This window comes from Jaculus jaculus, chromosome 1 (assembly GCF_020740685.1).
Source record: "Jaculus jaculus isolate mJacJac1 chromosome 1, mJacJac1.mat.Y.cur, whole genome shotgun sequence".
NCBI classification, from domain to species: Eukaryota; Metazoa; Chordata; class Mammalia; order Rodentia; family Dipodidae; genus Jaculus; species Jaculus jaculus.
Genome location: NC_059102.1, coordinates 139,137,214 through 139,163,735, shown reverse-complemented (window position 1 = coordinate 139,163,735; position 26,522 = coordinate 139,137,214). Strand labels below are relative to the sequence as shown.

The 26,522-nt window shown below is 43.0% G+C and overlaps 1 protein-coding gene across 3 annotated transcripts in view; it reads left to right on the top strand.

Moving 5' to 3' along the window:
* The first annotated feature begins 5,058 nt into the window (after window positions 1-5,058).
* Window positions 5,059-26,522, top strand: part of Pappa (pappalysin 1) — a 250,351-nt gene continuing 228,887 nt past the window's right edge. For 2 of the 3 annotated variants that reach the window (XM_004662682.2, XR_006637197.1), the window contains exon 1: window positions 5,059-5,500. In XM_004662682.2, coding sequence (XP_004662739.2) covers window positions 5,059-5,500 — 442 coding nt within the window. The remainder of the gene's footprint in view (window positions 5,501-26,522) is intronic. The other variant, XM_045150186.1, reaches the window with a different exon arrangement.

The following is a 26,522-nucleotide window of genomic DNA, read 5'->3' as shown; positions in this document are numbered from 1 at the left end:
AGATCAGCAATTATTAAATAATGTGTTTTATTTTGACAGGAGGATTGTGGAAACTTTTAAAAGTACTCTGGGCTAAAATTTTATTTTTAACATCATTAAAAAAATACCAGAATGACAGTAAACTGCTGAGTAATTAAGATAAAACTGAATTCAAAGCTACCTCTTAATTATGTGAAAAGTGAAAAACCTAGTAGTCAATTTATAAAATTATTATTACTAAGAGATACACAGTGGGCAATCTGTATTGGAGAGTCATTATTATTGCTGGTACTATTATCAAAATCATCAGGTCTAGTTTACATGTTACATGAATACAAATAATCTACTGTTGAGGAGAAGTAAAGAAGCTAATGTTTACCCAACACTCACTAATGTGCCAAGTCATGTCATAGTGTAATATGACAGCCATTGTCCTACCTGATCTCCCAGATCACCCTATGGAACCCATAAAAATGACAAATGTGATACAAAAGACCTGACTTTTCCTAGTCTTTTAAGGTGCTATATAGTATTACATCTAGATTCACTGCCTTCTCTACTATATAGCTAATCTGATTCTGTTTCCTTCTATCTTCTAGAAGATCAATCTCTGCAGGCCTGTTATAATGATTACTGGGTCTGTTCTGAAAACAGGCACTTACACAAAATTTATTGCATGCTAAATAAAGGTAAATTTTTATTAGAATCATTACTTAGCCAAGATTTGGATCCAGTTGATTCTACTCCAAAGTCTCTATACTTACCAGTGACTTTCACTTGAGCACCAGTGAACTTCCCTTAGGACCTGACAGGATGTCCATTGATCTATCACTAACACCAAGAACTGGGAAAACGCAGTAGTTAAATAACATTAAGTATGCACTGAGAACCTAGTGTGTTTTATAGCATCATGATTTACACTACAGGAGAAAACACACACACATACACACACATTCAACATTGGGATAGGATCAGTAGGTGTATACAAAGCACTGAGCTGGGTATATGGTGAAGAACATATTAATACCTCCTTGAGACAGAAAGTTCAGAGTAAATAGGTAATGAAGGATAGTAAGTTACCTGGCCACATGCTGTTAGAAGTTCAGTGGGAGTTCTATGAGAGCCCAGAGGAGGGAGCCCTTCAGGCTGGTGGGGTCTATGTCATAGTGAAGGTTCTTTGAGCAGGTGAGGAAATGATCCTTGGAAATCCTTGCCTTTAAACATTCTAATCTTGGCAGGAAGATATAAATAGGACATCAAGAACAATGCAAGATACTATCACATTTAGTTCCAGGTTCTACCAGACAGACAATGTTGGACCTAGGAATTCTGAGACAGAAACAATTTATCTGTATGGAAGTAAAACATAGATAAGGTATTTGCTCTAAAGGAATGATATCAAAGAAACACAGTAGGCCATTAAATTTAGACCCACTTAAAACAAGAAGGATATACATTTACTGATCACATAGAATGTCACATAACATGGTAATTTAATCCTCATGACAATATCATGGCAAGGTCACTGAGACTCAGAAAAATGAAGCAACTTGCTCATGGTCATAGGGACCCAGGTCATGGTGACTTTGAAATATGTACTTTGAGCCACCCATACAAATTCAAATCCCTCCCAGTCTTTAAGGTTCTACTTTGCTGTCTCTCTCTTAACTTTTAGTAAAACTCTTTAGTAACCTGTATTGCTTTCCATTATTACCAAGTAAAATAAATGCTGAAGGAGTATATCTTAAGCAATAAGGGATAGAGTGAATGAAATTTCAGGAGCCAAGGTCACCGAAAACTTAAGAGAACCCCTGAGGACTTTGGGTCAGGGCATGAGGCAGTATGGGATGGTTAGATGAGAACTGTTATCACAGGAATGGGGCTCCCATTATATTTTAGACTAAGAAGTAACATTAGGAATATTTGGCTCCTGTCCTTGCATTTCTCCTGAAAGAAAAATGGCATCCAAAGCTCTCACACAGGTGACAATCTTGTTCTACTTTCCTGACTGTCCTGTTACCTGATGGCATTTCTAATGTAAATTGTGAAGGAAGAGCAAATACACAGGGCCTTGTGGGACAGACCTATAATTTTAGCTGCTTCAGAGCTTTAGGTAGTCAAGTAACAAGTTCAAGGACAGCCCAGGCAACTCAGTGAAACCCCACCTCAAAATCAGAAGTACAAAGAGCTGAGGATGTAGTTCAGTAGCAGAGTGATGGAATAGCTATTGTGTGTAATTGAGGTACTGGATTCAATACCTAGTGCTATAAAGGGGGGGTGGGGACAAAATGTGGACTGGTGAGAGATGGCTGAGCAGTTAAGGGATTTGTCTGTGAACCCTTTGGACCCAGGTTCATTTTCCCAGTACCCATGTAAGCCATATGCACATGGTAGCACATGCTTCTGAAGTTTGTTTGCAGTGACTAGAGGCTTTGATGTGTCCATTGTCTCTCTGTCTCTTTCTGTCCCTCACTCTCTCTACAGTAAATGAATAAATAAATAAATAAATAAGATATTTAATAACAGGACAAAATGATGCCACAAAGAGTGGATACAACTCCAGAAGATACTAAATGGAGAGAAATAGAGATAGAAACCCATGATAAAGTATTATCTTAAACATAAGCAAATAAAAAAGACTCCATTATATGTAAGTAAATTTCTTTATTGGAAATAAAGTTGATAGAATTCCAAACATCCATGAATATTCAAAACTGCTACACCCTGGGGAGATAGTTTCCAAATCCACAGTGGACCTTGGCCATATCCCACTGGGAAGGAAGAGGGACTTTTGTCACAGAGCTGATGTAGTTCATCCCAGCTTTCTCCTGACTTGCCTAGTGACTTAGAGTTGAAGAAAATGAGACATCTGCCTAGGCATGCTCCTCATCCACACTACTACACACACGAAATCTCTGTTTCCAACCACTCTGTAAAAGTACCTTTAGTAAATAGTGCCATTTGGATTTTATAACTGGAGAAACTGAAACCAAACACTCTTGGCATAAAACTACATGGCAAGTTCTCTGCTCACCAGGAATATGTGAAAGTGGGCTACCCCCTTGACAGATAGCACTGCAGCCCCAGCTTTCCACTTTCCAGATTTCATGAAGGGTCTGAGCCACTGCCCATCTTACAAATCTTTGTACTCCTATCAGGATGTGTTCGCCACCAGTGTTGTCCTTCCCTGAAGCATGTAGTGACATCCCAACCTCCAGGAGGGATCTGGAACAGCTCTGTGGACACCACCAGGAAGAAAGTCGTAAGTTCCTGACATCAACTTCCCCTCAGGTTTTGGGTTCACTATCCATTCTTCAAGACATATTTCATCATTACATTAGTTGCACAGGCTGGTAACTATAATCCACCACTGCTAAATCATTTGAACTTATTAAACACTTGGAGGGGAAAATAACTGTTTTGCCATAAGGGGGAGCTTTTGAGTTCTATAAAGAGGGAGGGAAAAAAAAAATATATATATATATACTGCATGTATATCCCAGTTGAAAACACATCTAAAGGTGAAGCTTCTTACCTGTGACTTGGACAAGGTCAGAAAGCCTGAATTTCTTAGGCTAAATTAAAGAAAGTCTATATATTTCATGTTTATATAAGATAAAAAAAATTTCCAACAGTGATGAGAATATTTAAGAGTATTTGGGGAGAAATCAGACTCAGCGTTGCTGGGTGTGCAGTTTCTAAAGGGCAGATGTCCTGGAAAATGCCTCTTTTCTTTTGTTTTCCGATGATTCCTTGAGGATTTTGCAAACAACCTCTGGGCTTCTGGAGCCAGCAGCTGGCAGCAAGGGGTCTCTGGGAAGAGGGGGCCTCTCATCATTACATAACTTTAAGGCTATTGAGGAAAGGATAGGAGAAAAGCTGAAACCATAGGGAAGGCAAGAGAAAGGGAACGGAAGAGCTAGAGGAATGGAGAGGAGGGGGAAAGAGAAGAGAGAATAAGTGAGAAAAAGAAGGAAAGTGAGAGAAACAGACTGACGACGCGTGACTATCAAAAACAATCCAAGAATCAAGTTCTAAGAGTCTTTCTGTGTTGTGGAAAAGGATGAGGTTTACCAGCAAAGTGCACAGGGGCTCTTGAGAGAAAACATAGATTTTCTTTTTCCTGCCATGAAGAGGAAAGAAAAAAAAAAAAGAAAGAAAGAAAAACAGAAAAAGGAAAAAAAAAAAGGAGAGGCGGGGATGAAGAAGAAAAAAAAAAGCAAGCAAAACAAAACAAAAACAGGAATGTGTGTTTTGAGCTGGAATGAGGAGAGCAGGGAGGACCGTAAGGGGGTGTGTACAGAATTTCATTAAATTGTTACTTTAAGATTGTCTTAAAAAAAAAAAAAAAAAGAGGGGGGTGGAGAAGCGGGAGTGAAGGAGCGGGGCGAAGGCAGAGTGGCGGCCGGCTGGGTAGTTCGGCCTCTCTCACTGATCGGTTCCTCGCGATCCCCGCAGTTTGAACAGGGACTCATTCAATTGGGAAGGTGGAGCGCTCGGGAGCAGATTAGCACTCGCTTGTTTACTCATCTTCTGAGGGGTTTCTTCCCCCCTCTTTCCTTTCATTTTGTGAAGAAGGAGGGAGGGGAGGGGGGACGGGGGAAAGGGGGCTGTGGCTTGTGTTATAAAGGACGCAAAAAAATAAATAAATTAGAGCATCTTTGAGGGGGGAGGGAATTCAGCGGATCGGTGTTTCACAGGAGATTTTTTTTTTTGAAAGATCGAGAAATCATATAAAATAAAATGAAATAAAACAAGGAAGGAAGGGACCCAGCTGTTGGGGGGGGGGACGTGAAAAAAAAAGGCAGATAAGGAGCGAGAGAGACATTAATTGCCAACCAGGAGGAGTTGGTCTGTATTTTTCAAAGGTGGGGGGAGTGGAGCACACACCTTGAGGAGGAAAGCGAGAAAGAAAAGAGAAGGGGTAAAAAAAAAAAAAAAAGCAAGTGGAAAGGGGGGGGGCTCGTCCAAGAAGGGTGAAGAAGGGAAGAAAGTCGAGGCGCCCGCCGGGGCTCCCAAAGCTGGCAGCTCCGGGCGGTGGTGCAGGGGCGCAGGGGGGGGGCGGGGGGACCGTCGGACATGCGGCTCTGGAGTTGGGTGCTGCGCCTGGGGCTGCTGAGCGCCGCGCTGGGCTGCGGGCTGGCCGAGCGCCCCCGCCGGGCCCGGAGAGACCCGCGGGCCGTCCGTCCCCCGCGCACCGCCGCCGCCGCCGCCGGCCCGGCCACCTGCGCCACCCGGGCGGCCCGCGGTCGCCGCGCCTCTCCGCCGCCGCCGCCGCCGCCTCCTCCTCCGGGCGGTGCCTGGGAAGCCGTGCGCGTCCCCCGGCGGCGGCGGCAGCAGCGCGAAGCAAGGGGCGCCGCCGACCAGCCGAGCCCGCCGGGCCGCCGCCGGGCGCTCTATTTCAGCGGGCGAGGGGAGCAGCTGCGCCTCCGGGCCGACCAGGAGCTGCCCCGGGACGCGTTCACGCTGCAAGTGTGGCTACGGGCCGAGGGGGGACAGAGGTCTCCCGCAGTGATCACAGGTAGGCGAGGGCGCTCGGTGGGTCCTGCACCCATCCCCAAGGGTGGGTGTCTGGCAGCGGATGGGTGGCCGGCGGGTAGGGGTTGAGGGTGGGAGTGTGGTAGGGAGGAGGTTCGCGGGTATGTCTGCGAGGACCGCTGGGTAAAACAGTCCCCGGGATGATTGGGGCGAACTGCGAGCCTCACTTTGCCCCATCTGTGGAATGGGCGCCCCGGAAGGCATCATTCCCTGGACCTCCCGGTAGCTGCCTGGGGAACTCTCAGCTTGGCCACGGACTCTGGGACAAGGAGGACTAGTCCTTCTGGGAATCCAGAGCTCCTAAGCGGTTCTCTCTGTGCCTCTCTCTCTCCTCTCTCTCTCCCTCCCCCCTCCTCTCTCTCTCTCTCACACACACATTCTCCGTTGGGGAGGGAAGGGAAGATGACCCAATTGGATTATTAAATGTGAAAGGAGGCTAGGGGAGAGTTGATTTCTGGTGGAGTTAATCCCTCTTCATTTGGCACCCTTTACCCTGAAAGTCCGCGGGAACAAGGTTGTTGTGATCGCTAGACTTAGGAGTCCTCCAAGTGTCCAAGTGCCCCAAAGTTGCTCTCTGCTTGTAGCCTGCCTCTGGGATTCACCCCTCACCCCCAACACACAGACACACAGACAGACAGACAGACAGACAGATGGGGGGGGGGGGAGAAAAGAGAGACAGAGAAAGAGACAGAGAGAGACAGAGACAGAAAGAAACCATCACCACCAAAGCCACCCACACTGTCATCCTGTCTTTGCTTTTAAAGCCTCTGTCCTGTCATTCCAATAGGCTGGGACGAGACATCTCTTTCCTAGCGTACACTCCGCCAGCCTTCCCCAGACCCGGCTGCGAAATGGGACGCTTTTCTTTTGGGGAACCTTTATGAGCCCGTAATGAATTAAAGTTCTCCCTACCCGCGCTCCCTCTCTCCCCTTCGCTGTTCTACGGCAAAGCCCATAGTGAAACCGGACACTCTGCGAGGCTTGCAAACCCTACAAATGCTTCAACGTTCATTTTCCCTCTAAATGAGTCCGTGGAAATAAGTGCCTTTAATAAAGCGGAGGGGTGATAGGGCGGGGTCTGCGCTGGAGGAGAGAAGGAAAGTTTTGCCTCTTCTGTCTGGGAGATTCCCTTCCTGCACAAACAAGCCTGCCCTGTCCTGGGACTTCTAGCGGGAGAGCGGGGGTTCCCCCTCCGTGGCAGCCAGGAGCCGGCGGAGGCGGCGGCGTCTGCCCCCACCCCTTGCACACGCGCGAGCTCTCCGGCAGTCAGTCTGCTGCTCGTACAGCGAACGCTCCGAGCTCTCCCGGCTTCTGCTTCCATTCTCCCTTGAGCTGACTTTCTCCAACGCTGCGCTGACTCTTCTGTTTACACCGAGTCCACACCAGGGAACCCAAACTCTGCTGCCTTGCCAATCAGATGTCGCCTCAGAGCCTCCACTTTCCAGCCATTCGGCTCAGGAGAGCTAGAAAGACTCCCCCCAACACACACACACACACAGACACACACGCGCATGACGTCATCTCTTGCATTTTTTTCCCCCTTTCTCCCAGGAAAGGAGAGGGATAGGGAGCTCATTCAGTTTTAGCTCCCAAACCCTAGTCACAACTAGGAGCCATGATTCAGAATAACAAGGACGCCAGAGACCATTCAGGACTGCGGTGCGCGCTGGTTAGTCAGCCAAAGCAAGGGGGAGAAGCACTGCTTGGAGAAGCTCTGGGCTTTCCTAGTCTGCACCCACAGGAGGTCCCAGAGATGCGGAGAGGTTCCGTCTCCAGAGGAGAGTCCGGGGTTGTGCAGATCGTGAGGGCGGCATGTAGAAATTCGCATATGTAACAACAGCATTTGGGATTCCACCAGAGATGGCCACGGATGTGTCTGTAACTCAAACGAGGGCCTCTCCTCTCGCTCTCTTGAGCGCCTTTTCACCCTCACACCAGGATTGTTGCAGTAACATATTTTAATCGGTCAGGGATGTTAGGTTATTATTGCTTGTATAAAATTCCTGCTCCATTTTATGTGTGCAAATAGCATTGCTCTCAAAACAAAGAGAGTAAATAAATAGATAGATGATAGATAAAGAGATAGGTAGTCACCTCTATCGTGTAAGTCCCAGGAAGGAGGAGCTTTTCTCCTGAGAATGCTGTTGGATTTTTCCCCCCTCCCCTAGTTGAGTCCCAGCCAGATTTGGCGGTGTGTAAACACCTGGCGGTGAGCCAGACAAAGCTCATTCTGCAGCATCCAGCACATAGTACACACTCTGGAACTAAAAAGAACCTGCTTCGTCTTGAATTAAAAAGAAAACAAGCAGAAGCGAGGGGCGTTGCAGAAGTACTTTTTCAGCGCCTTGCTCCCTGCTAAGTTCGAGCTGGGAGAGACAGGACCTAGGAGGATGCCAGTGCGCATCCTCAGACTAGCAGCTATGACCTCAGGTGCCCGGTTGGCTGCCTGACCTCCGCTGGCTTTCTCCGACTGGGCTGGGCGTCACCACTTTCGCAGGAATCCCTGCTCACCTATCTGGAGAGCAGTCATTGCTCAGCAGGGACCACACTGCTATTTCAGGCTGTAGGCTGTTGCCTCGCTGTCAGGCCAGCCTGCCTTACATCACGCTCTTGCACGATTCAATTGGGTTTCATAAAGGTCTAATTTTACGGTGCTGTTAACCGGGTCTGTCGTCTGGCAATCAGGCCTTGTCGCTCCTGGTAGGCGGGTAGGCTCCCAGATCAGCCTGTTTAGGATGCTATTTCTGCACTGATTCAAACTTCATGGACACTGGTTCAGACTGGCTCCAGGAGAGGCAGGGGGAAGGAATTGGGTGCTTCTGAAGCACAGAAAGAATGCCTTTTGTTTTTCTGAAAGGGGCAGAAAATGTATATATTCCTGTGGGCTGGTACAGGCAAAGCCAAAGTAAAAGGTAAGAGGTGCCTAGATTCTGGGTTCTCCTGAGGGCCCTCCCCTTGGAGGGGCAACTCCTTTAAGGGTGTGGAGATCAAATTCTGCAGAGGTTATCCACCAGTCATCCTTTGACCCAATGAGGAAAGACCGAGAGACAGAGACAGAGACACGGGGGGGGGGGGAGGGAGGGAGGGAGGGAGGGAAGAGAGAGAGAGAGAGAGAGAGAGAGAGAGAGAGAGAGAGGTGGGTGGGGGGGAGATGACTAGTGCTCAGCAGCAGGAACTTAATCGCATCTCTAGGGGACCAAGCATGCTGTAACCCCTACCTGGCTGAGAGAGCATATCTCATAAGCACTGCTCCCTCTTACCTTACATAGACAGCCCCCACCAGGGGCCTTCAGCCCTTCTGCAGAGCAATGTGTGCCCCCTTTTGTATTTTGCTTTGAATATGTATGGAGGGTAGGAGGTTGACACATTCCTTTGTTTTTGTACTTTGCAGGGCAGGATCCACTCTCTGTCCTGCCTCCCATTCCCAACAATCCACAGCTATGCCCTCACAACCCTCTAGTCTGAAATAAAGAGAAAGGCAACAGTAGACTCAATTTGCTGCATGGATTGGCTCAGAGCAGCAGTTAATCTTGTTAAAGTTTCTTCTGACCTGTTAGATGAGTGAAATGTTGACTCCACAAATAACATCCCTCCTCCCATGCATTTTTACTTCCCTTCCCTTAGTGACCCTAACTTTTAGCTCAGACAGAGTCTCCTACAGTACCTCTTCTGGTCAGTCCCTTTCCTTCTGTTCTAAATATTGGAATGGCTTAAGTTTGTCAGTTACTCACAGGAGTCTCTTCCCTTACTTTCTGTAGCTCATTTCCTTCTCACTCAACTCAAAAAAGACTGAGATTTGGTCCTAAGAAGTTCATATATGAAGATGGCTCTCTCTTCAACAGCTGTGGGCTCACCTGGGATCTAGAATATAGCTCAGTTTTAGTAGCCAGGCTATTTTTCCCCTAACTAGGTATGTGACCTTGGGCAACCTAGCTAGCTCCTTTTGACTTCAGCTTCCTTATACAACAAAGTGAAGGTGGTATGAGCACCTTTGTCATAGAGTTCTGTGTATATGGAGTGGACTTGTACTTGAGAACTGCTCAGAACTGGCCTCATAATGTGGTAGGTACTCAGCAAATGTTGCTCTTAATTCACAAAGATCACAGCCTTGGATTTCTGGACTGAGGATATGGAAAAGCAGGAAGGAAACCTGCTCATCTAGGTACCTGCAAGATGCCAAGTGCCATAATTGAAGTTTGTCTCATATCCATACCTTTCATTCTCACAACCATTCCTGGGCATGGTGGCCCCTGCTCCACACAAAAGTAGTTTCTCTCAGAGGGTTGAAATATCTTTGTCCAAAGCCTCACATTATCTTCAGATGGGCAGTGAAGTGCCCTTATGAGTTCTGCAATCCCAAGTGCCTCTTTACTCTTTCAGCAGAATTTTATGATAGAGGAGTGAAATGTTTCCCCATCCTTAATCCTACTGCAGAATATTCTGTCCCTTTTACACCCCTGCACCAGCCCTTATGTCTATAGAGAGCAGAGAGTAGGGATGGGAGAGTCTTTTATGTAGAGATTTAGGTTTGAACTAGCAGTTCTGTTTTCTTTTCACATCAAATCATAGACCAATCAGGCTTGGAATTTCTCTCACCTATAGCTTCCTGTGCCAATCTTGTTGTCATTTTATCAGTATACCTCCCAGTTTCCTCCCTGGATACTTCAATAGTATAAACATATAGAACATATTTTGCACAACTCATGGTATAATTGGGAATTAGTCAAGTGTAGCAGGACTTAATGAGTAGATACATTTTGCCTTCCAGTTAGCTAGCTTGGTCTTGTGAAAGGCAGATTTAGTTGTGCATCTTTAGGGGGCCATGTTTTGAATGGACAAGGAACAATTAGATTGAACAATCATTGGGAATATTATCTTCATTGTATCATTGGGAATAATTAGGATTTTTCAGCTCTTTTATTTTTGTATTTGTATTCATTTCATTATTATTATTATTAGTAGTAGTAGTAGTAGTAGTAGTAACAACATACTTCATTGGATATATCATGTGTTGGTGCTCTTTTTCCCCTTGACCCTGACTCCATTCTGTTGGGACACTCCTCAATGGAGGTGCAGTTATCCCTCATGGGAATGTGGTTTATGTATTGTTGGAGAAGCAGTCAGGTTTTTTTTTGGCGGGGGGGCAAGGGAATGCCTTTGGGCATGCTGTCTCAGCCTGTGGCTTTTATAATCTTTCTGCCTACTCTTCCACAAAATTCCCTGAGTCATGATAGGTAAGTTTTAAATGTACTTCAGTGATTAGCTCTTAGAAGCCTATGGATCTTTGCTTTATTAGGTGTTGAGTATCCTCAGAGTCTGTCTCCTTCACCCTCATGCTGATTATCACATTCATCATGGAAGCAGCACTCTTGCTCATCTCCCCAATTCCTCTGTGGTTTCAGCTGCAAATCTTTTCAATTTGGTCTCTTCTTTGTCCTATAGGATTATCTTTGCTGCTGAAAACCAAGAGTTGGAGCTCCTTGATCTTAAGATGTAGAACTCATGAGTATGGGACAGAAATGGCCAACCTAAATCTATACTTGGCAGACATCCATATCAAGCAGCTCAGTGGGCAGTGGGGAAACTGAGAACCAGTGTCACAGAGAAAAATACCACAATCCAGACTTCCACATGGTAAAAAGTCCTGGGAAGTCTTTTGATCTAACACTTGCCACCACTGGCTGTGTATGAAATCACCAGCTTTTAAAACAACCTGCAAGCTGGACATGGTAGAACATGCCTCAAACATGGTACTGGGAAGGCAGAGGCAGGAGGATTGCTGCAAGTTTGAGATCAGCCTGGTCCACATAACAAATTCCAGGATAACCAAGCCTGCATAGCAAGACTAGTAGATACATGATAGATATTTGGGTAGATATTAGGTAGATAATCCATCAGCATATGCTGCAGTACAGGAATCCTTCTTAATGGACCTGTAGTTGGTCTGGGTACAGGTGTTTCTCAAACCCTTCCCAGGTAATACTGAAAGAATACAAATGGGAGAATTCTGGATATAGTCTGATATACTCCTGTTTTCAGGTAGGTAAAATAAAGTACACAAAGGAGGCAACATTCCTTGCATCCCAAAGTTATCCCAACTCAGTTACCACATACAAGTTAGGAGGCTTCTTCCAACATGAGTCCTCTGCATGCTTCTAGCCTCTGGTGACTAGAGCTCTGATGGCATGTGCATGTGTGTGAGTGTGTGTGTGTGTGTGTGTGTGTGTGTGTGTGTGTGTTTACAAAGCCCTTCGGATGAGCTGTGCCTTCTCTTTCTGATATCTCCTTTAGGGTAGAGCTGTGCCGGCATGGGCTCACATTGAAATGAAGTTCTCAGAGTATTGGAATCAGGATATACAAAGGGAAGATATGGGGCATGCACAACATTCTCCTGGGCAACTTTATGGGAAAGTGTATTCTCCTGTTATTTTAAAGCCCCTTACTGGGCTGAGGAGATGGATCGGTGGATAAAGGTTGAAAACTCTACTGGCCTGGGTTCAATTCCCCAGTTTCCATGTAAAGCCAGATGCACACAAAGTGTTGCATCTATCTAGATTTTCTTTGCAAAGACAAGACAAGAGGTTCAGACATGCCCATATTCATTCTCTCTCTCTCTCTCTTTTTTCTATCTCAACCCCTCCCACCCTTTCCACCCAATTCCTCCTTGTAAATAAATAAATAAAATATGAAAGAATTTTTTAAAGACTGCAGTCACATTGAAACCAGCACTTGTTCCAGATCCTATGAGGAATAAAAAGACTCCTACCCATTTTCCCAGGTAGAATTCTTATGGACTGTTCGGGTCGCGCCTTGCCTACTTGTGGCAAAATAGCATATGAGGCCAACGTGCATTTACTTCTCCCCTCACCAACTGCAGCTTTGGGAGAGTTTCGCTACCCCTCCAAGGTCCCTTGTCTTTCTCAAATACTGCTTCAGAACTCAATGCAGCCACTGGGATTCTGGCATCAGTAACTGAGAATTGACTTGCAAGTTTGGGCCTTCTGTTTGTTGAATCCCTGGAACTGAGAATCAGGGGGTCATACTTGAGCAGTGTATTTGGGAGCTGGGATAGTGGTAGAGATTTGGATGTGGTTACACTTAATATTTCTATCTCACAGTTGTCACGGGGACCTGGTGAGATTATGGCAGGAGAAGCTCCCAGCTGAGCTCAGCTCCAGGGCAAATGTCAACATGGGCAGAAGGAGGTAGAAGGTGAGATTTGTGAAGGATTTTTGCCTTCAAGGTCATTCTTAGAAAGCAGGCTTTATTATCATAATTCATACTGTGGAGGATAGATAGTGATCCAGTTAGCAAAACTTCTCATGCCCATGACCTCACTGGAATCCTTTGATGTTGGGGCTTTACAAGTCTGCTGAACTCTGCTACTTACAGCTGTATGACCTTGACAGCTTATGGCTCTGTTCTGGACCACAGTTCTCAGGAAGCAAAGGACTGGCTGAGGTGGCATAAGAACTTTACACTATGCCCCTGAAATGTCAGGATACCTCTGAAGAGAGAATAGAGGCCAGTATCCTGCCTCCCCACCTTCTTTGCACATTTCTCTGCCTAAATTGTGCATTTCTACAAGATTTTCTTTGAAAGAATACATTCCTTGTTCATAAATAGTTTGAGTGAACAGAGATTGACAGTAAGGAATTGTGATTTTGTTAGATGTGTTTATGGCATTGTCATCACATCTTTGTAAAGGATTCTAATTTATTTAAGTTGCATGCTGAAGCATATGCTGGTTAAATTATGACTATTTGTTCATTTTAAAAAATCTAGAAAACAACTGAGAGTTTAGGGGTGAGAACGAGTAAGGCAAAAGATGATTGATACAGTGATTACAATTGTGGAAATAAAGTTATGGCGAATTGGGGTTTTAATATGTTCTGGTCCGTGCTTTTGTATATGATTGAAAAATTCCATAATAAGCAATGGAAAAAATTAAAAGTACCTGAGAGCCAAAGACAGGGACAGCTCAGAATTTGTTTATTATGTATTCTGATGTTTTTGCCTATGAGACTTAGAGAGGGTGGGGACTCTCCCCAGCTAACACAGAACTCAAAACAGTCTAGACTTCAGACAAGAGAAGCCCTCTCTGTCCTTCCCTTGCCAACCAAGGTTAAAGTGGCCTGCTGGGGACAGCTTCAGGGAAGAAAAGTGGAGGGACACAAGAGAGGTGTGCAAAAGTGGACAAGGGAGTCTTGCAAGTCAAAAAGCTTCAGCATAAGAATGTCCATTTGGGGCTGGAGAGATGGCTTAGCGGTTAAGTGCTTGCCTGTGAAGCCTAAGGACCACAGTTCAAGGCTCGATTCTCCAGGACCCACGTCAGCCAGACGCACAAGGGGGCGCACGCGTCTGGAGTTCCTTTGCAGTGGCTAGAGGCCCTAACATGCCCATTCTCTCTCTGTCTATCTGCCTCTTCCTCTCTCAGTCTGTCACTGTCAAATAAATAAAAATAAACAAAAAAAATTTTAAAAAAGAATGTCCATTTGTATCTCTACAGCATAGTATGCAGCATACTCATTAGAATCCCAGACCTTATAGTCACTGGAACCTTCTAAAATATAACAGTGTTCACATCTTTAGGTTTGTGCATGGCCCTAGCTCTCATTTTTGACTCCTACTACATTCCGTCTCTAACTGCCCCAGGAGCCTTCAAGCTTCCTCTAGAACCTTCGAGAGCTGTGGGAAGCACCATAAATTTACTGAGGAAACATTTTGCAATGGTTGCTCATGGGCCTCAGCAGTAAGACTGCTTGGATTTGATTTCTTGATTCACACCTGTCAGTCAGAGGAGGTTACTGAGTATCTCCAGTCTTCACTCCCCACCCATAAAACCAGCTACTTCTGCCTGGCTTATTTCAAAAACTGATGGGGTGTCATTAAGGAAAATGCTTATTAATGGAATATAGATGATGGATAACCCAGTCAACCTAAGCTCACATTGGCATTTTTGTGCCCAGTCCTTACCACATATCATTTCTAATCCTTTCAATAACCCTGGGAGTTAGATATGCTTAGCTCCATTGGCAAAACTAGGAATTCCCTTTCACTCCTTTGCCACTCAGAAAGGATTTATTGCCATATTAACATGAAGATAAACAAAAAGCACCCCTAAACTAAAAACAAACAAGCATTGTTTGCTTTATTTTACAAAAGCACTATGTTCTCAAAATAGAAAATCTAAGAAATTCAGATAAAAATAAGGAACCAATTAAAAATTTTTCCATTTCTTATGCAAATGTTCAACAAGTATTTTTTGTGAGTTCCCTCTAAGTGCTGGATAGATTTTTAGGTACTGCAAACTATCTCTACCTTCAGGGCTTTTAAGTTCCCTTTATTGCATAGAGAAGTAGACAACCCATGAACAAGTAAGCAGATATATGACATAATGCTTATTGAATGTTTATGCAGATAAAATAAAAGTATTTTTGGGTGGGGTATGGAAGGAACAAGAATGAAATAGAATAACAGCTATCACTGGAAGAGGTGGAAGAGTGGACCTGAAGGCTAGAGAAGGAAAGGCAGGCTTCTATGAAAGAGCAGATGTCAATTTTAATCCTAGGCTGTCATGAGTATGTTGTGTAACTTGGGCCAATCTCTTTCTCTCACTGAGCCATACTTTCCTCTAAACTATGCAGGTATTATAGGCTTATCTACCTTGACCCTGGACACCCTACTATCAGAGACCTTTCAGAATTCTGTAACACTAAGCAACTCTGCCTAAAGGAAAATAGGGAAATGGGTAATTTCTCAGGTTTTCTTCTTCTTTTGGCTCATTTTCCTCCACTAGGTGGTGCTTGGGCCTGTCACCCTCAGGGGCAAAATGCCCTCACATGTCACTTTCTATCTCCTACTCAGAACAATACTTATTCTGAGAAAAATAAATAAATAAGATATATTGTTGAGGTGCCATTGACCCACACCACTAAATGTTACATTTCCTTTAACATGCACACTTTGATTACCCACACACTTTTGTATTACAAACCAAAATACCAGTGGTCGAATTTTAGTCAAAGACTGAAGATTTTATTTGGAGAACGGTAGTGCTTCCTAATAGCTGAAAGCCAACTCAATTAATAACAGAAACAATTTTAGTTGCTGTAAATCTCCCCTACCAGAAAAACAAACAAACAAAACCAAAACGTCCTTCTTCACTGACTTTCCTAGTAACCACTTACTAGGCTAGAGTTCTCAAAATTCACAACTGGTTTTAGAATACAAAGTCTATTCTAGGCAGTTCTTGGATACCACAGAAAGTCGCTGACATGTTAGTGTAATTTATGTTCAAACCAGATTATTTTTGAACTAAAATACTGACACTCCAAGGTCTGTAGCCACTTTTTGTCATGTGTTCCTCCAGAGTCATCAGTGCCATCATTTCTGAAATGTAGCTTGCTTCCTCCTCCTCTGCCTCTTCCCCCTACTCCTTCTTCTCATTTCCAACATTTTTACTTAGTCCACTTAGTTTTTAAAAAAGGAAAATGTGGGCTGGAGAGATGGCTTAGCGGTTAAGCGCTTGCCTGTGAAGCCTAAGGACCCCGGTTCGAGGCTCGGTTCCCCAGGTCCCACGTTAGCCAGATGCACAAGGGGGCGCACGCGTCTGGAGTTCGTTTGCAGAGGCTGGAAGCCCTGGCACGCCCATTCTCTCTCTCTCCCTCTATCTGTCTTTCTCTCTGTGTCTGTCACTCTGAAATAAATAAATAAATAAATAAAAAAAAAGGAAAATGTGTGAGTGTGTGTATATGTGTGTGTGTGTGTGTGTGTGTGTGTGTGTGTTTACACTTCAGTGAATCTATTTAGGTTTCCTGTTCAAGCTCATTCTGACAAGGAATCTGTGCAGTAGACAGTCACAGAGCCACAGGTCTGGAAGTCTATGAATTCAGGTAGAGGGAGCATGAAACCAAAGCAAAGTCATGGTTCAGCTTTTTGCCTTCAAGAAACTGATGGTCAGTCTGCAATGATCACCCTGGCAGACAACAAGTTGCTCTTATGTCTGCTCTATACCCACCTTCCCTTAATTCTTACTGATGTATGAACAGGAAAGGTAGCTGGACAGGATGTGACCAAATATGCTTTGACAGTAAGGACTATCACTCTGAACAAGTTTGGAGACATTTGATCTACAGAGGATACAGAGGTGATAGGGAAGGTAATGATAACCCACAATCTGGAGTAAGATGGCACTCTTCTAAATAAGTCAAAGTTCACAGTAGCAAACATAAGGCATGAATACATTCAGTCTTATAAGGCAAGGCAAAATTGAAAGAATCCAGTCACATAACACCAAGAAGTACTCATCTAAGCTATTCATGTCATTGGTGAGGAATAGCTGGGCATGGTGGCACACATCTTTAATGCCAGCCCTTGGCAGGCAGAGGTAGAAGGATTGCTGTGAGTTCGAGGCCAGCCTGAGAATATATAGTGAATTCCAGGCCAGCTTGGATTAGAGTAAGACCCCACCTCGAAAAATAAAAAAAGGAATAGTGAGGGACGTGGCTTGTGCATGTCAACAACCATGCTGGGACGATATTCTGTCTTCTAAGTGTTCAGCCAGAGCAAGGTGTACTAAATGAGTTCTATGCCTCTCCAAACTCTACTGGACTCCAGACCCATGGAACTATGCATCAGCTGGAACTGTCAAAGTTAACACTACAAAGTTAACAGAATCATCTTCCCTCCAGGATTCCTGTGTTCTTACCCTGACTGGTATTAACCAGTTCCTGCTACATCATCTATTGTGTCTACTCAGTTACCAGCCCTCCTGCTTTCTTAACATGTTGATTGGCAACCTATTCTTGCCTGGGTCCTCTTCATGTTCTATGCCTATTTTTGTACTGAAATGTCCTTTTCTTTGAGCTTCAATCCCTGTAATCCCTCTAACTTATCCTCTAACAGTGAATGGCCAAATGTTTTTTTGTTTGGTTGGTTTTTGGTTTTTTTTTTATTTGGTTTTTCGAGGTAGGGTCTCACTCTGGCCTAGGCTGACCTGGAATTCACTATGTAGTCTCAGGGTGGCCTCAAACTCTCAGTGATCCTCCTACCTCTGCCTCTCTGAGGGCTGGGATTAAAGGTGTGTGCCACCATGCCTGGCCAAATGTTTTTGTTTTGATTTTTTTTTTTAATATAGATCTGACTCTATTGCTCCCAGTTAAAGAATCTTTAATAGCATCTGAACTATTTGAAGTTTGTTGAAATACCACCTTCTTTATTTGTCATATCTCCTATATTCCTATACATTAGTTTATATAATACTTAAAGACTCTCCAAGATTCTGCTAAAGGCTCCTTTCTTCTTGACCCCAGATTTCTTCCAATGAGTATAACTCATTCTTTACCTCTCTTCTCCACCTCAACACATTCCATTCTTCACACTTACGTTAAAAATACCTGGCATTCTTTAGAACATTTAATTTGTATACATCAGGATTTTATCCATTTCAACTTCTTCATTGCCTGTCACAGTGTCTGGCATGTAAAGGATGTAAATATCTTTTTATTTGATGAATAGATAAATGGATAGATCATTTATGCAGCTGCATATCTGATGATTCTGGGAGAAAGAGCTCAAGGAACCTCAGGCATGTGGCATTACGTAACCAAAGCATGTGACCTGTTGTGTGCGTCACAATCAGAAACATTACACAGTGCTTAATTCCATTTCCCCTTGAGCAAAGAAGTCAGAAGGGAAAAGAAATCTGGCCTTCCAAAACATAGAGAGAAGGAGAGCAGTTAGTTATTTGAAGGCCCCTCAGCTCATATTGTGGCCTGTCTAATTCAAGCCACATTTTGGCCTTGGTCTTTCCTTCCCAGCTCCTGGCCTATTTGCAAAACATTTGTTTTGTGTCTGTAATGAAACACACAATCCTAAAACTTTACTTTCTATGCACATCACCACTGTATCTTCCTTTGTACTGTAGTGTCCCGATAGTTTCATCTGTCAGTTGGATCTGTGTCCATTTCCTTCCTTCTTGATAGAGGGGCTTTCTGGTCTACTTTCCCTGATCTTGTTGAGACTTTGTAGTGACCTAAGGATCTGGTATCTTCTGTTCACTGCTTTTGTGCCCTTAGGGGAGAATATGCATTCTCAGAGGCAGTGATTATAACAAAAGCAGTCTGTTTCTAATGAGTGCTTACTATATGCTGGCACTGTGCTGTGTACGTTTTGGAACAGGTTTAGAACACTTCACTGAGGAACCCTCAACTAATTCATATTAGAACTGGAATTAAAATCCAGACTAGTATCATCTTAGCTCTGTTTGTGCAGAGGGCTTGCAATTTTACTTCAAACAACATAAGTATCCAGTGACTTTTCCATGAAAGGATGGAAGTATGAATGAATAAATATGGACTATGCTCCTAGTGGTTAGGACTTATATTAGAGGAATGTTTGTGGAGTGGAATAGAAAAAGGAAGGAAAAGAAAAGGCAGTGGTAGAAGGGAGGGATGATATTTAAATGAATATTGTAAGATTTCACATATCTTTGCTGAGTAATGTCTTTGATAAGCAAAGTAATTTTATTTGTGATAACTTTTGAACATGAACACTGTTATCTCCACTGGAGCACTTCCCACCTTTAAGCTGTCTGCTAGAAGAGAAACATTTACTGCAAAGATGCTGTCTTTGTTGAAAATGTTTCTGGAGTTCTCTTTTGGAAATCAGAGCCTAGGGCATATTACACCAAAATGTTCAATTGTGACACACTGTCATCCATTGAGGAGGACCATGATGAATTCTGAGTCAATTTTGAAGGCATGTAGGAGATGGTGCTGCCTGAACTATAGAGTTCTCAGTAGAAGATTGGGTCTGGAGTGGCAAGGTTGTATTTGATTTGGTTATCACCAAAGCCAATCAAACCCTATGGTGCTTCTAAGCCACTTTATTCAGCAGACTACCAAACCAAACTTGATACATAATCTTGTCCACACCTCTCCCAATTCTAAACCTAGGATGACATCATAACCTTCCTTGATCAAATCTGCTCAGCTTATCAGTGGAGAAACTGAGAATAAGTATGTCACTTTGAATTTGTTAAAATGAGTTGAGTTGGGTGAGAAAGGGCAGCATAGTTCAACTTCAGGTATCCTGACTCCCAAGTCAGGTTCTTCCTACTGAATCTCTCTGTTGTCCTTTGTGGTGTGATCTTAACAGGTGACATGGTGGTACAGTTGTGCACTGATTTTTTTTTAAGCGATTCTTAGGTGCCAAACCTCTGCTCAAGACATTCCATGATGTCCAGTAACAGGTGGACATTTGCTGGTAGTGGTAAACTATACTTCCTTTCTATCATTTCTCCATTTATACAACATATGCATACACATGTCTTTAATACTTACTGTGTATGTATATACATACTTGAGATAGATAAAGAGCAAAAGGAAGAACATGGTATAGTTCCATCCCTTGAGGAGCTCCCAGTCCTAGTGGCAGAAGCTAACTGGTAAACAGATATATGACATCATGGTAACTGCTATAACTAAGCAATTAGAATACTGGGGAAGCAGTGAGATAGAAACACTGTGTTATGGAACAGCAGTGTTTATCATGGGACTAGGAAGTGCTATGAGAATTCAAATCCATAAGTAGTTTCTTCCATCTCAGAAAAAAAAAATAGATATTCCATATATATGGTGCATGAACCCTGCCTTGCTGTGGGTTTACTCATACATATCACTTTAAACATATAAATCAAATGAGAACAGTTGACACGTTTTCATATCAATGAAAACAGAAGAGAACTTTGGCCCAGAGCCACTTAGGAGAATGATGCTAGGAAGTTATTGGACAATTCAGTCTATCAATTCAGTATCATATTGACATCCAAGTCAAGCCCAGCTTGTCCCGCACATTCCCTCTACATAACACTGATCAAGTTCTCTTGCAGTGATTGCCTTGGTGCTTGTTTGCCTCTCCCACTTGTCACTGAGCTCCTTAGGATTGAACACCATTTCTGCTTCCATCTCTGCATAATTCCATAATTTGGCACAGGAATAGCCATACTGGTAGATGCTAAGTAAAATTTGTTAACTAAATGAAAATGACTCTAAATAAGACAGAAGAAGGTGGCTGAAAGTGGGCCCTCGAAGGATAAATGTTTGGACAATTGATAGCATGGACTTAAGGATGGTCGAGTAGTGAAGGCAAACACTGTGAATTATGATAGCCTCTGAGATGACCAGTATTCTGTTGACATGCATGTTGCCATCACTTTTTTACTATCTGTCTGCCTCTATTTCTTTCCATTGAGCTTTCCAACAGACTATCTATGTTAGTATGCAGTACTTTCTTCATGATTTTGCTATAGCAGTTCTAGCTCATGAAGATATAATTTGGTGGGATATGCCTCTACTCCTCTCATACCCCTCACTTTTAACTCACTGACCTCTCCCCAACTGAGACAGATGACAGTGGAAATCGAATCTATTTTATGCACTAACATCTCCTAAGTGTCTGGCATATTGTAGGGTTAAACAAATATTTGTGGCTAAATACCTTATGAAAAATTGAGGCATACTGGGTCCAGTCTCTTCAGCTTACTGATGGAGAATTTGACATGCATAGAAGGCAAAGAAATAATCCTAGATAATACTCCACCTTCGGGACAGGGAAGGATCAATCCTGGTGTCCCTAACCTTTTACCACCCTGCTATATCCTCCTATAATGTTCCAAGATTTAGACCCAGATCTCTTGAACTTAGAAGAACTGTAAAATTTCATTTCATTGAATCCTATGGTTAGATATGACTCTGTATTTCCTTTTATACCTCTTAAAATCTGAGCTCTAAAGAGAAGAAGAGATTGATTGAGCACTGTACAGTGATACGGTGACAATTCTGAGGTAGCCTTACAAACACTCCATGTGTCTCCATAGATCATCAAATACATTTCATGTGCTCATGATTCTTACATGTAGTTATGAATAAGAGCAAGTCTCTACTTTTACAAAGTTTGTGGTCTCATGAGAAAAGAAAGACATTAACCTAGTAAAGAGTGTTAGGAACTGCTGTCCCAAAACAAAATAACTTTTTGTGGAGGATGACTACTTTAGTGAAACATTGATATGTATAGTCAGACTGAGGCTTGCACAGCAGAGCAGAAACAACAAGCCATCTTAGAAGACCAATGACAAGTGTCAGTGAGATGTCAGTGAACAGGTCATAGGCAGGGAATGTTCAGCACAGTGAAGTAGCTGGCATGAAGGCCAGTGGGAGAAATGTGTCTAGAGATAAAACATCCCAAATTATGGGGTTTGAATATTAATCTACATATGTCAGGAAGTGACCAGAGAGCTTAGACCAGTGGAACTATAAGATTAAATATACATTTCCCAAAGGTCACATTGACCACTGTGAGACTGGATCATATGGTGCCAAGGGAGGAGTATCAGCCACAGCACTCTCATGGTGTGACTTGATGGTTGATGTCATTTTTGTTATGATTTAGCATTTTAATTGATATCGTTAGCCTTTGTTTTCAAATGCCATTTCCGACTAAAACACTTCAATAACATTCATATTCTAGATCAACAGAGGACAATGGGGTTCTTGCACTCAGCTTCTGGAGAAGTTGAAGAGATTTGTAAACCTCAAGACATTTTCTTTAAAAAATCTGAAGCTGTGTAATATTCTTCTGAAGTCCATTATTGTCAGGTACTTAAAGGACCTACAGCTCCCAAATAGTGAGTTAAATGCAGGAAAAAAAAAAAAAGTGGGAGCATGCCAGGTCATTTCCTGAAGGCTGTTCTCAGCACTAAATCTGAATGCTGTAGGATCTGTGAAAATGAGAATGTTGATGTTGAGTTGTCATATCAGACTGAGGAATTGCACTTTCCTTCATGTGCACCCTGGTTGAAGTAAATAGAATTTGGAGCTTTTATTTCTCCAAGGAGAAATTAGTTTATTCCTTAGAAATATAATCTACAACTCTGTTTATTCAAACTCTGTTCTCTGAGTTTCTCTGAGATTTTAAGTAGGCAAGTTTACTTCTAATGTTGCCTGAAATGATCCTGCTGGTAATTATTCACTGTGGATTTTATCCATCAATCCATGAATTCAACTCTCCTTCTACCTTTCCATCGTCCCTTTCTCTTTCTCTCTGTCTCTCTCTCTCTCTTTTGCCCTCCCTCTCTTCTTCTCTTCTTCTCTTCTTTTTTCATTATCCACCTTTTTTTTTCTCCTCCCATATATCTACGTGATCTATAACCAGATTTTGTATTAAGAATTGGGTCAAAAGTTAGGCAATTCCAATTCTAGTTTAAATGTTACTGGGAATCCTTTAAAAAAAAAAAAAATCCTCTGAAACATTGCTCTGGGCCCTGCGCTTCCACAGAGTACAGTGAAAACCACTCCCTTCAGAAGTTGAAAACTACTTTGAAAAAAAAATTAAAGTATGCTGCCTGCATAGCTATTTAATCATAATTATTCCCAGTGGTATGCTGCTCTGGATCTATACTTTCAGAGGCTCCTTTATCAACACTAACACTTTAAATCAATACCCGTTTCAACCTTCAGGTCAGCAGGTGGTGGGAAGCAATGGAGAATAGGAAATGGAGCTCAGCTTGTAGGGAAAGAACAGCCTTCGTAGATGGGGACAGAAAGGACAGTCAATCACTCCTAGGCCTCTCTCTGTCTGAAGCCTCCCAGAGCCTCTTTTCACTGGTACTGAGCCTTCGTGATCCCTGTGCACCTCTGTATGTAGGATGTAGCAGGAAGCCCTCATGGCATGGGGTGTTTCAGTTTCTGAAGTATTTTCGGCATGTACCTATCATATTCCCACTCGCTTTGTAAAACAAGCATTTTCATTTAATACAGTGAGGTCTTTGTATTCTCAACAACAAACACATGGTTGGTCTAAGGCTTTCAGACACAACTTGCCTTTTTCTCCAAATATAGCCCCCACCCCCATTCTGTCTTTCCTTACAAAGCCCAGTGTCAGCAGCAATATCTGTTTACAAACAAGGAGTCCAAGAGAATAATGTTAGTAGTTCAAACAAGCCTCTGAGCTGAGCCTAGTTTTATCTGTAGAATCCCTGTGAGTACCGTGTATCTCCACCAGCAGCTTTCCCCAGAAGGAATCCATCTTTCCATCTGTCTGCATGTCTGCCTTCCTCTGACTCCTTCAGCCGATGTGCTAAAACCATGAGGAGCCTGGGCTGGAGAGGCAGTCAGATGTTGGCCTGGGTATGTGGGAAGAGCTGAAACACAGAGTCCAGGCAGGGAGTTCCTTGAGAACTATAAGGCAAACCCAAAACTTGTAGCCTGCTTTGCCATCTGAAGCCAACACTGATTGAGGAAGGATTATTAGCCAAGTGGATATAATCACTACATGATGACCAAACATCTCGAGATCATTTATTAAAGTTTAACAGCAAGTGAGGGAGAGCTTAGCCCCTTTCTTAAACTTGAATCTGCTGTAGGTCTCTGCTATTTCCATGCAGAAATAGTCATAGCATGTGTATTACACACATACTGTAATCCAGACATTATTCTAAGTGTTTTGCCTGTATTTATGCTTGATTCCTCACAGCAAACCTGTAACACAGTGTTGCAGTCAGGTTCACATTGCTGGTAGAAATCACCCAACCAAGGGAAACTTCTGGGAAAAAGAGGTTTATTTTGGCTTACAGGCTCTAGGGGAAGCTCTGTGATGGGAGGGGAAAACGATGGCATGAGCAGAGGGTGGACACCAACCCCTAGCCAACATAAGGTGGACAATAGCAATAGGAGAGGCAATGAGAAACTGGGTATAACACCCATAAGCCTGCCCCCAACAATACACCACCTCCATGAAGTGTTAATTCCCAAATCTCCATCAGCTGGGAATCTGACATTCAGAATACCTAAGCTTATGGTGGACACCTGAATCAGACCACCACACACAGCTAATGCTAATAGCCCAGTATTTCAAATGAGGAATTTTAAATATTTGCTAAAGTGCATACCAAGTCAGTGGTAGACTCCGTTTTCAGGGTCCATATTCAAACCACTTCATTATAAATTGCCTAATTTCAGGTCTTAGTGCCTCAGCCTCACGTGTTATTTGTTGCCCAAATCTTTTTTTTTTTTTTTTTACTGATAGCATGAAGTGCGCCACATTATGACTCTTCAACACCACTGATCTTTCAGCATGGACAATTGCTTGTGTTGGAAACTTTCCTATGCATTATAGAGGGTTTACCAGCATCTTAAGCCTCTACCTGTCGGCTGCAAACAGGCTCCCACCCCATGGACAGTTGTGCTGACTAAAAACATCTGCACACATTTCCAAATATCCCTGAGGGGAAACTCTTCCCTGACTGAGAACTATTACCATGCATGGACTCTTCAGATTAATCAGAATTTCCAATAACCATAGAATACATATTCTCTCCTTATATGCCTTTTCATATTTTTATTTTTCCTTGACCTTACAGTGTCCTTATCCTGCTTTCCATCAGTCTTTTTATTCCATAGTTTGAATGAACTTTGAGTCTTTTTAAGACAGAGAGAAAATATTACCTTGTCTGGGGTAATAATCTGTTTGTTTTGTGCCTTTAAAAAATTAAAAATATGAGCCACCTTCTAAAATTTTAATTTTAAATTATTCCTTAAAATTTCTACAGGAATGTTGAGTTCAAAACTCAGTGGGTTCTGCACATTTGACAAATTTGTGTTGTGCTTACCTGTGACAGGTCCCCAGCTAGGCAATGGGTTGTAACGTCAAAGGAGATAGCATCCCTGTGCTTCAGGAAGTTTATGGAGCAGACTATCAGGGATGGGAAAAGACTTAGTGATCAACTCTACTTCCTCCCCTAGTTGAATAGAAGGTGATTCAAGAAACAGAAGAAGATGCAATTTAGTCAAGTTCACTAGAAGCCAGGATCAAAGCAGAGCTTCTCACCCTCTGCTTATTGGAATTTAATACAAATCCTGAAGCTCTAGATGAATATCACAGTGACCTTTATACATCTTAAGAAGTATTAAAGAACTTAAGTTGAGTTGTACTTCACAATTGTACTGTATATGTAAAAAAAACCCAGAAAAAAAATAGAATCCCATTTAAAAAGTCTTATCAACTCTGCCCCAAATTTTGTATACATTCTACCCTCATCATTGACAAATCTGAATTTTTCCACATTTCTATAAGCACGACATCATGAGGCACTGATCCTGCCTCTGTTGGCTCTCTTACTCAGGTAAAGAATGACACCATATCACCCTACGTAAGGATCTCTAATTTTGTGGTCTCCCTTCATCAGAAACCATGAGTGGTGCTCTAATGACTAGAAATAGCTTCAGATTGCTTTGCATTCATGCATAACCCACAGCATTTTAGCTTTGAATGGCCCTTTCTCTATTTTTCTTTGTCCCTCTGTGTCACCTCAAATTCTATCAGGTGCAGATGTCTTTCTCAGGCCCAGGCTCCTCCTAGGTGATAGGTTTCACACTTGTTTATGTTGCACCTCTGTTTGAAGGTCTTTTCCCAGCCTGCCTCCCACATAGACTCCCGAAGCTCACCAAGGCTCAGCTCCTTGAGACTAATGCAGGGAAACTCCTCAGACTCTTTTTGTCAGAATCAGAATCAAGTTCTACCTCTTCCTTAGAACCAGCTTGCCCTACTCCACTTTTGTTACATATGAAATAAAAGCAGAATTTCTCCTCATGCCATTTAGTTTTCCTATGGCAATGATGCATCATTTTAAAGTAAAGACAAAAAAAGAAAGTGGAGAGTATGAAATCTACATTCAGGCTGTCCAAATTCAATCCTACCTGTATTATTTGCTTACTAGTTACTCAAATCTCAGCCAGTTATGCTTCCCCATGTGTAAATTGGAATCAATGATAATATTCCTCTGCTTGGATTACTGTGACTGTTTCCTGTGCTAATCTGTGCAAAGTGCTTAACCCAATGGCTGACTCACACAAAATCATGGATTAGTTAGCACCAACCCCTGTGGCTCTCCGTGCCCAGGAAAGGACTGAATGGCACAGCACTAGAAAGGGAAGTTCAGCCTTCCT